The sequence below is a fragment of the Octopus bimaculoides genome, chromosome 22 (genome assembly GCF_001194135.2).
Source record: "Octopus bimaculoides isolate UCB-OBI-ISO-001 chromosome 22, ASM119413v2, whole genome shotgun sequence".
NCBI lineage: Eukaryota > Metazoa > Mollusca > Cephalopoda > Octopoda > Octopodidae > Octopus > Octopus bimaculoides.
The window spans coordinates 9,475,595-9,487,254 of NC_069002.1; the positions used below are offsets into that span (position 1 = coordinate 9,475,595).

General features: G+C 35.8%; 2 protein-coding genes across 2 annotated transcripts in view; one reads left to right on the forward strand and one right to left on the reverse strand.

Annotated features, from left to right (window-relative positions):
* The window catches only part of LOC106874145 (negative elongation factor A), an 18,287-nt gene extending 12,517 nt beyond the window's left edge, over positions 1-5,770 (reverse strand). The window contains exons 1-3 of the mRNA XM_052975646.1: positions 5,489-5,770; positions 1,521-1,689; positions 491-652 (exon numbers count right to left, since the gene is read on the reverse strand). Of these exons, the coding sequence (XP_052831606.1) occupies positions 491-652; positions 1,521-1,689; positions 5,489-5,689 (532 nt within the window). The 5' untranslated portion in view covers positions 5,690-5,770. The remainder of the gene's footprint in view (positions 1-490; positions 653-1,520; positions 1,690-5,488) is intronic.
* A 1,993-nt stretch (positions 5,771-7,763) lies between these two features.
* The window catches only part of LOC106874148 (signal recognition particle subunit SRP72), a 22,607-nt gene continuing 18,710 nt past the window's right edge, over positions 7,764-11,660 (forward strand). The window contains exons 1-4 of the mRNA XM_014921767.2: positions 7,764-7,904; positions 9,559-9,676; positions 10,442-10,562; positions 11,188-11,253. Coding sequence (XP_014777253.1) covers positions 7,817-7,904; positions 9,559-9,676; positions 10,442-10,562; positions 11,188-11,253 — 393 coding nt within the window. The 5' untranslated portion in view covers positions 7,764-7,816. The remainder of the gene's footprint in view (positions 7,905-9,558; positions 9,677-10,441; positions 10,563-11,187; positions 11,254-11,660) is intronic.

Genomic DNA, 11,660 nt, shown 5'->3' on the forward strand with positions numbered 1-11,660 from the left:
ATATATATATATATATATATATATATATATATATATATATATATATACATATATACACACACACACAAATATATATATATATAGGCAATTATGCAGGTAAACAAATAAGATACATCAAATATATTTGATGTGCCTAATTAGTTTGTCCCCATAATTGCCTCTATGCCCGCTCAACTTGATCCCTCTTATGGCGTTTCTTTACCTCATGGAATGATCCCTTGTAAAAACATTGGAGTCTAAGTTTGAATTTTTCGAGGACTACTAAGTGTCTTCTATATGGAGAATCTCTGGGATCTCATCTGTGAACTATACATATATATATATACACACACACGTATGTATAAAATCTCTCTCTCTCTCTCTCTCTTTATATATATATATATGTATATAAGTGTCTATATATGTGTGTACACACACACACACACACACACACACATATATATACACACACACACAGATTTTTAAAATTGGAAAATAAATTCAAACTTACATTTCTGCAGCAACTCTGCCCTTAAGGTAGCAGACTTGGGTTTTCGTTTCAGGGCAAAATGTTTCACAGGTTGAGGTAATTGGCCGGCCACAGAAAGCAGAGCTGTCTTGTTCAGGAACTGACATTCTATCGGCAACATTCGGTTATCGACATTCTTCCGTACTGGTTAGAAGAAATAACAAACAAAAAGCATTTTAAGTTCCTCGATTTCTTTTGATTATGACCTGGCTACATAAAGTAAAGCAGTGCCCATTAACCTTCCCACAAGACCCCTTCTCCCTACATTGCAACATTCAAAATAACACTGGTGACATTAATCAGAGTGATGCAATTGATGTTTCATGTTAGAAGAAATCTCTGCCAGGAATTATACCAAATACTATAGATTGCAGTGTCTGTCATCGTTATTATCATCATCATCATTTAGTGTCCATGGATACTAAATAATGCAAGTGCAAAATATAAGTTACTTTTAGAGCATACAATGGTCCTAAAGGTCAGCAATGATCTTCCTCGGTCACAAGTGGACAGCCATCATGCTAGATCACTAGCCACTAAACCTTTTTTCTATTTTCTCTCCCTGTTTATTTCTGTATTGCTTTCTGTTGAAGAGCGTAGGCTCGAAATGTAAAAGACTTTCTCACTTCCCGATCATTAAACTAATACATCTGTTTGTTGTTTACACACGCGTCTTCGTCTTTTGTTTTTTTGTAAATTTTTACTATATATATATATATATATATATATATACTTTATTTAAAAGCAGCCGAAATATAACAAAAGACTGTTACTCGGAGTTTCATGTTCCCGTTCATCGGACAGTTTTGTTATATATATATTGGCCTTGCGGCCAATAAAAGAAAGAAATAATTTCCTTTGAAATACACTGCAAGCACAGAAAATCATCATCATTGTAGGTAGAGAAAGAGAGAGTCAGACATCAGGAATACACCAACAACAACCAATAGCACATAAACAAACCAACACCAGGGACACTTACTTAAATGATTATGCAGAAGGACATACTAACCGACTTTCTTCAAGTCTGCAAGAATTTCAGCAAATGCACTGTTGTTCTCCAGATCAAGTTTGAGGGCACCGGTCTCTGGGAACGTCTGTAGAATTTCTGCAACAGTCGAAACCCAGTGGTCACTGTCACCTGATGCTATTGTTAGTATTTCTTCCATTTCTTTTTGCCACTGTTGGAAATAGAAGATAGTGAGTCAGAGATGAAGATGATGGCCACAGAATGAAACAGGTTCTGGGTGTTCAGAAACTTATCTGTCTGTTTGTCTGTATGTATGTAAAGTATAATCTGTTTAATATGGATATGGAATGAAAGAGCTTGTTATATATTGTTATCGAAATTCACAAGTACCAAAAAATTAAAATAAAATAAAGTAGATAAAAAACATAAAAAATAAAATTCAAGACATTATATTCACTGAAGAGTGTTATTTATTATTGGTAATTAAAACCTTCCATCTCAAAGTGATCAACAGAAGAGACTTCTACTGTGTGTGTGTGTGTGTGTGTGTATATATATATATATATATATATATATAAAAACAAATAGTAAATGAGTATATGCATATATACGTACAGGTATGTGCATACTGACATCCACCTGTATGTATAGGTGCATATCCGGGTACAGGACATTGCAAACAAAACGTAGACAAGAAAACACACAAACCACTATATATATACACATACATGTATACAATATACATACAAACACGTATACATATATATATATACATACTGTGTGGCACCTTGGACAACGTGTGTGTGTGTATATGTTTGTCCCTCACTACCCACCACTTAACAATTGGTGTTGGTTTGTTTATGTCCCTATAAATTAGTGGATCAGCGAAAGAGACCAACAAAAACAAAAATACACCAGACTTAAAAAAATAAGTACTGGGGATCAGTTTTTTCAGCTAAACCCTTCAAGACACTGCTCAAGCATGGCGACAGTCCAATGACTGAAACAAGTTCTGTTCAGTGCCATCTTCCCATCTATATTTTGTGGCACCAGCACTGGTGAGGTTACTAAGTACCCACAACATAAAATCCCTCAAATTAGTAGGGCCTACTTTTGCATAGTGGCTGTGTGGTAAGTAGCTTGCTTCCCTGTCAGGCTACTGTGTCTGTTTTAACAGGGCTTACAACTGGATGCCCTTTAAGTTGATGGGAAAATGACACAGTCAAAAAATTTGGGCCCAAATGGAACGGACAAGCACAATCAATAAAAAAAACGGAAGCACACTGTAACCAGTAATGTATAAACATATTCAATAGTCTGGTCAACAGAGCAATATATAATATATATACATACGTACACAATGTCTCAGTTGAGGGATCTTGTCTTTCAGGTGCTTGGTAACCTCACCTGTGCTGGTGTCATGATAAAAAGCACCCAGTACACTGTGAAATGGTTGGCAATAGGAAGGGCATCAAGCTGTAGAAACCAAGCCAGAGACAGCAAAGCTTGGTGCAGACCCCTCACTCGTCAGTTCGTGTTGAACTGTCCAATCCAAGGCAGCATGGAAAAAGGGATGGAAAACGACAATTATCTCTCTCTCTCTCTCTTTCACACACACACCATCACCATCACGCACATACATGGGTGTATATTAGTTTTGTGAATAGGTACAGGGTGTTGGGACTTGTTATATAGAGCAGAGGCTTTCAAACTTTTTGACTTGCGGACCCCTTTATATTTCAGGCTTTACCTTAGGGACCCCCTTATAAACGCTTATGAAAGTTATACATAAATATTTGCTTAAAATAACATATATTTTTACATTTATTTATTTAACAGTATTTAACAAATAAGTTTATTGTCAATTAAAAGATTTCAATTAAAAAAACATATATAAAATCAAATTGACCATAAAACATATTTGCTGTCCAGGGACCCCCTGTGGTCTGCGGACCACAGTTTGAAAACCCCTGATATAGAGGGTAGCATCTCACAGGACCCATTAAAACAGTAAAACTCCATTAAGAAGTGCCATGCAATCCATGACAACATAGAAAAGCAGATGGATGTAAGAAAAAGTTATGATGGTGGTCAGTTAACGTCCATCTTCTATGCTGGCATGCACAGTTTGGCAGGAGCTGGCCTGGTAGAAAACTACACCAGGGTACTGTGTCTGTTTTTGGCACGGTTTTTGCAGCTGGCTGTCCTTCCTAACACCAACCACCCCAGGGACCGAGTGACGTTGATAAATAATATTCGTGTTTTTTAGTCATAAAACCAACAAAAAAAGAAAGAAAGAGGTATGCGTGTGGGGTCAGAATCGATTGGGTGTGTATTTCAGAAATATAGCTGATACTTCACCATCGATATGATAATTCAAAACACTAAAACCTGTTAAAAGCACTTGATCTGTCATCCACACAAACATCACAATACGTATTTTAACAATGATTTTGTAACGTGATTTAAAGAGGAGAATTTCCAAAAATTGAGAACGGAAATTAAAACAAAATAGATTGTCCTTTTTCTTTTTTTTTTTACATTCAGGAAATTCTATCTTTTAGAAATTCCTCATGTTAACATTTACAATTAGTATCTTTTACTATTTTGTTTTCAATTGAACTGGTTGCCTAAATATTTTATGCTTTTAAAATAAAACTTTTGCTCCGTCTTATAACAGTACGCTTTAAGGTCTACTGTTTAATTTTTGCCTGAAATACAACAATGTGCACTCCACCCACGCGACTTTGTTTCCTCATAACTTTCAGAAAAATAAATATTTTTTGAAGAAATTTTCCACAAATATCTTCCAGATGGGCTAGATGACGATTATATCAGAATTTAAGGTGAAGGAACAACACAAAGCCAAATTGATGGTCGCGCACACATATACACTAAAAACATCAAAATTTTTTCCAAATTTCAAGTTTCATTTTCTCTCTCTCTCTATATATATATACATGCAATGTGTATCAGTATGTATGTGCGCCCACCAATTTCTTCCCTTTTTTAACATTAAATTCCCATATAATTGTAATCTATAATATCTGAAAGGTACAAGTAGAAAATCTCATTAAAAAATATCCATTCTTCAGAACGTTATGAAGAAACAAAATCGGAGACGGGGCACAATTGTGTAGGTATGTCTTGTATTTTTAATGCTGTTTCTAATTAAACACTAAACAAGCTACCTAAATGTTTTTTTTTTTTTTAATATCCGTTTATCTTCTATGAATTAACTATGCTTCTAAAATTAAAGTATATTTCTCCTTCCGGACGTAAAAAAACATAGTAAAACATGATTGTGTATACATACATACATAATTATTTTCTGGAAATTAGGCCCCGATTCACAACATATAATCAAAATATGTTATTAAATATACATATTTAACAATATATAATTGCACATTGGTGTAGATCTCTCTCTTTCTTTCTCTAAATATAACGCGATTTAAGAATACACGAATATATCTAACGTGATTAAGGAGTACACGTGTATGTATGTATATATGTGATTTCACACACACACACACACATATATATATAGTTGGATTTGTGTGCGTGCATGACTATATAGGTGGAGATGCGTGTGTACATGTATACGAATCATGTTTGTGTGTGTATGTAGACAATGAACTTATTGTATAGTCCTCAGGTGCATTGTGTATACACACACACATATATATATATATATATATATACTTGTGGAGAGGGTTGGATGTATCGATGTTTGTGCGTGCATGTCAAAGAATATATATATGAGTGTGGTATATATGTATTTATATCTATATAATTTACATATACATACACACACACACATATATACTTGTGGAAAAGGATGGATGTATCGATGTTTGTGCGTGCATGTCAAGGAGTATATACGAGTGTGGTATATATGTATTTATATCTATATAATTTACATATACACACATATAAATATATACATATCTATATATACACACATATCCACATAATGTCATCTGAAATTGTTATGTTTGTACACAAACCTCTTCTACATTTCTCCGAGGCAAATGAAGAAACGACAACATCACTTTCACTTTTACGTGAGGCTGTAACGTGTAGAAACATCCCTGGATACTCAGTAATTTGTCCCGGGACAGCTGAGAGCAGATGGTCTTGCCTGACCACAAATCGTCCGTCGAACCTAATTTGTTGTGAAGCCACAATGCAGTGTCTCCAGAAGCCATAGTGAAAAAAGCGCGGGAGCAAATACAAACAGTACTTCCGATTCGTTAAAATTTTTAATTCGCTCTTATGCAGTGAATGAAACCGAGAGATTTGATTGGATGAAAGATGTTTAGTGAAATGTATTTATTGTCTGTGAAATGGGATTTAAATTAAAAAAATTAATTTAAAGAAATTATTTCTTTTTTTAACGAGAGAATAATTTTTTTTTCTGTCTTCTTATAATTGAATTTTGTCTGTTCCTTTTTAAAGATTTTGTTTTTGCTTGCGTATGTTATAATTCTATTATAGGCAGAAAGCTAGAAATTTTAGAGGAGGAAGCTTAGTCGATGACATCGTCATATCAGTGCTTGACTTGCCTTTTTATTTTATCGACCACAAAACGGTGAAACGATAAAGTCGACCTCAGCGGAATTTGAACTCAGAACGTAGAGATCCGAAAGAAATACTATTAAGCATTTGTTCGACGTGCTAACGATTCTGTTAGATCGCCGCCGAATCGTAATAGCGATTTCTACCACAGGTTCCAAGTTGTATTAGGAGACCCTATAGTCGTTTACTATGCAATAGATCGGCTTTCCTCGTTAATTAACTGGGACTACTGGGGCACTTTTAAATTAACGTCGGCAGAAATTAAGCACAAGACTACAGTACCCAACCCTTTATCCGAAATTCCCAGGAATCCGGGAATACTGTGCATATCGTGGACATAGATCCTGTTTTTCGAAAATAGTTAATTTGTATACAGTGCTTTCAGAATAGTTTTGTTTTTGACTTTTTAAAGCGAATTAATAAATATCAAACCGACCCTACTTTAGAATTGTATTTATACCTGTATCTGTTAAATAAATAATTTTCTTTCTTTTTTTCTTCTTTCATTTAATTTTCATCCTATAAACATATTCTATATACAGTAAACTATGTAATATTTTAAGTGGATTAATAAGATATCAAACAGATGTGATTAGGAATTGTATTAATTTGATTATGTTAAATACAATTTAGCTCTTTACTTTTCAAAGCTTATTTTATATTTTAAGTATATGTTGTAGATATATTTTAAGTTCCAATCAGACTTAGGGTAACGTGGTAGTGGAACAGTGTAGTAGACAGGGCCATTAGAGCGAAGAAACAGGCCTGGAGGAATGGTGGTAGCGGAGAACTACATCAGGTAGCTGGAAGGGAAGCTAAAAGACAGGTATACTGAGTTACGTAGCCAGTTCGTAGTGTTAACATGTGTAGTATAATGCCTTGACGACTCAGTAAAAGGAGGAGGGATCTCTGTGCTATATATAATTAGACTACGTTAAAAAGTGTCCAAATTACAGGCAAACAAGTAAAATATCTGGAGCTCCACTGTCAGATCCATTGCTTTTTTACAATAGTGGTAGTGGTGGTGTGAAGGCGCATGGCTCAGTGGTTTGAGTGTTGGGCTCACAATCATGAGGCGGTGGGTTTAATTCCCTGATCGGCCCGTGTTCTTGAGTAAGACATTATTTCACGTTGCCCCAGTTCACTCAGCTGTGGAAATGACTTGCGACGTCACTTGTACCAAACTGTATCGGCCTTTTCTCTTTCCCTTGGATAACATCTGTGGCGTAGAAAGGGGTGGGTGGTATGCATGGACGACTGCTGGTCTTCCATAAACAACCTTGCCTGGACTTGTGCCTCGGAGGGTAACTTTCTAGGTGCAATTCCATGGTCATTCATGAACGAAGGGTGTCTTTACCCATTACCCTATGTACATATAATGGTATAGAGCGGGGTGGCTGGTATGCATGGACGACTGCTGGTCTTCTATAAACAATCTTGCCTGGACTTGTGTCTCAGAGGGGAACTTTCTCGGTGCAATCCTACGATCATTCATAAACGTATACCCGTTTCAGTTTTAATTTTATTGCGATCGGGACTATAATCAAAGATTACCAGCAAAGATCTTTATTACTCGCTTCAACCTTTAACTTACATTAAACAGGTACGTAAAAAAGACAACAACAAACTCATCGAAAAAGAAAAAAAAAAGGTAGAATTCAGTAAGGGGCGATAACTCACGAGGTTAAAAGATCCGCTCTTATATTTCCCAAGTCCAATAAAGTATCATTTGTCCTGCCGGAGTCGCGTGTCACAGCATGACGAGTCTGACACAACTGTATTCAGATTTAAATAAATTAAAGCAAAGCCAAGATTATGAAAGGGGGATTAAAGTAGCCAACAAAAGTAAGTCGTAGTCTTGTCGTTGTTATCGTTGTTACTATTATTATTGTTGTTATTTTTTGCTATGATTACATCGACCAATGTGCACCATATGCAGGCGCAGTTTGTGGCCGAATGGTGAAGACGTTCGCTTCCCATCTGTGAGGTTTCAGGTTCGACCCAACTGCGTGGTATCTTCTGAAAGCGTAATATGCATCATACACAACAATATATATTTTATATAAATCATAATCATAAGTTCCGGACAAAATACTTAGCGGCATTTCTTCCGGCTCTTTTACATTCTGAGTTCAAATTCCACCGAAATCGACTTTGCTTTCCATTCTTTCGTGTTTCGTAAATTCCACGTACCATTTGAGCACTGGGGGTTGAGGTAATCGACTAGCCCCACCCCCTCAACATTTCTGATCCTGTATCTATTGTAGGATTATTATTAGATATACATATATGCACATACAACAATATGTTATATATATATATGTATATGTATCATAATCTTAGCGTGCAGATCGCAGTTGGAGCAACGAACATTTTTACAGCAAATGATAAATAATAAATGTTTAAGTGAAGTTAACAGTTTTTGAGTGCATCGAATGGCTAACGTGTCTTCCACGCTGTAATTGTCTTAGTTTCAACACACGATGTCAGAACAAATATCACTTTCCAGGCAAGTAAGCACACACCTCCACAAACCACGATATTTCACCTTTATCGTTATATCCTTTTGTTAACTAAGTGTGATCCCTTTGGCGACAGTATATATATAATCTGTGTGTTGTGTGTGTATATCTATGTACACTACCAAAGTGATTCCGTCGAAATACTTGAACATATTGATAAAAATATGTATTAGTGATATTCTACAGCTGATATCGTTATTTGTATATCTCCTCCTCCTTGCCAAAAATATTCGTCTAATATACCGACTGGTATCTTTTTTTTTTCTTTTCTCACTTTTGGCAAGTGACAGGTTCACTAGTAATATGCACATATGTTTGTTTTGGAGGTGTACTTGTCTGGCAAGTGACTTGATTTAATACTGTGTGTTGAAACTAAAATAAAACACATATTACCTATTCAAAAACACACACACACACACAAAAAAAAAATTTAATTTCATTTAAACATTTATTATCTGGTGTTAAAATCTCTGTGGCATGAATTACAACCTGGTTTCTGACACGGTTCCACTCTTTATTACACACACACACATACACACACCATATGAAGGCGCATGTCTTAGTGGTTAGGGTGTTGCAATCATGATTGCGAGATCGTTGGTTCGATTCCTAGCTCAAGCGTTGCGTTGTGTTCTTAAGCAAAACACTTCATTTCGTGTTGCTGTGCGATCATTTTGTCATATGACATATGGCACATCATGTACCTGTACAGGTAGTGTCGATTTGATGAAGGGAGTGAGCTTATGTCAACACATGGATCATGTCCATGATTCATGCTGGCATGGGTTGGACGGGTCATTATGGTCTGAATATATTCTTATTTCAAATTATTTCCTTACTAGACTTGTTGAAGGATTGTGTTGTACTCGTGTGTTCCATTTTGGCATGGCTTCTATGATTTGATGGCCTTCTCTAACATATATAGTTATGAGAACCCAAATGAAAATGTATCTCTTTTTCTTTTTCTTATTTTCCAGTCATCCATGAACACAATGGAGAAACGTTGGCATTCCACTGTAAAATGGTATGCCTTATCAATCTCGGGCGTTTCGATGAGGTAATGATAGCCATGAAGAAGTACCCATCTCTATCGAAGTAAGTTTTGCAATTGTTTTTTTAACTTTTTTTACTGTTTTATTATTATTATTACGATAATGACGTGATGCTTCTTATGGAAGCCGTGATGTAGGTTTTTTGGAAGTTTGATCCTGAGGACACAAAATCTCTATCATCATCATCATCGTTTAACGTCCGCTTTCCATGCTAGCATGGGTTGGACGATTTGACTGAGGACTGGTGAAACCAGATGGCTGCACCAGGCTCCAGTCTGATTTGGCAGAGTTTCTACAGCTGGATGCCCTTCCTAACGCCAACCACTCAGAGAGTGTAGTGGGTGCTTTTACGTGCCACCGGCACGAAGGCCAGTCAGGAGGTACTGGCAACAACCACGCTCAAACTGGTGTATTTTACATGCGATCTGCACAGGAGCCAGTCCAGCAGCACTGGCAACGATATCGCACGAATGTCTTAACACGTGCCACAGGGTGGCCCAAAAGTAGGGTTGCAGTTATCGCATAGGCACTTCAAATTTCTTTTAAAACATTTTATTACATTTAAATTTCTATCTTACAATTAACTAAATTAGCATAGTATAATGGTGTCATATTTTTTTTTATAATTAAAATCTAAACTGTTAATATATGAATGCGAAAAAGATAGCTGAATAACTGTAAACCTACTTTTGGGCCACCCTGTATATATATATATATTTTCAATGTGTATAGCCAGGTGTCATTGGTTGTACACCATTCTTTGATATTTCCTGCTTTGCTCCATTTCTCTCTGCTTTGTCTTCTGCAGTGACCTGAAATTTGAGAAGGCCTACTGTGAATACAGGTTAAACAGGACAAACGAAGCTCTCAGGACATTGAGAGAAGTTGCCAACCCATGCCTTCGAACTCAAGAACTTCTAGCTCAAGTTGTAAGTATACAACATTTACTCAATTTATGCACAGATGCATGCATATGCACCCCAGCCGAACATATTTCAAAACTTCATTTCACTTTTGCAGCTGTTTCAATCATCATCATCATTTAACAACCACTTTTCCATGTATGCATGGGTCACATTGGGGCATGATGCAGTACTGAGCCATTCAAACTCTGCCAGCAAGGAACATGAACTTTGAATAATGATTATTCATGATGTCGATGATGTACCTATCTAGCTACCTACCCATCCATCCATCCATCACTCTGTATGTCTGTCTCTCTCTTTGAGTGTGTCTGTCTAAAATTATATACATATTATATTCTACATGTATATATTTTGTATGTGTGTTGTGTATAAAATTTGCATAAAACATTATGTGTGTGTGTGTGTGTGCATATGGATAGAATTTTCCATTTCAAATGAAAGTTGAGAAATCTTATACCCTGGGAGTAACTTATAACCTGTTTCTTAGGTTTAGTTTCAAGGAAAATCTGAGATTCCAAGAATTCCCTGCTGCTGCCGCCATCCAAATTCTGTTTTATTTCTTTTACACCTATTTCTTCCTCTAATTTAATCTCCATCTGTCTATGATCTGTCTTTTATTCTATTCTAGCTCTACCGCCTGGAACAGTATGATGAATGCTACACTCTCTATAAACAGTTGATCAAGAATTCAGAGGTAGGTAAATATATATATGTATATATATACATATATATATTTAAAATACAGAGATGCCTATAATAGGGCATCTAACCCACTAGAAAGAGCAGCAAAAAACTCTATACCACAAAATTAGGGATAATTTCGAAAGGGAATGAAAAATAAAAACATTTACCAATCTATTTTCCGTACCATGGTTTCAAGCTATTTTAGCAAAATAAAATATTTTGCCAGGTCAGCTATCTTCAGCGGAATACCTAGAGTTTTTTGCTGCTCTTTCTAGCGGGTTAGATGTCCTATTATAGGCATCTCTGTATTTTAAATGAATAATATATAATCTATTGACTAATTTTTTCTTCTCGCTAGACCACTGGTGGTAAATAAAATTTCTAAAATTTTTTTTGCTGCCCTATGATTTATATATA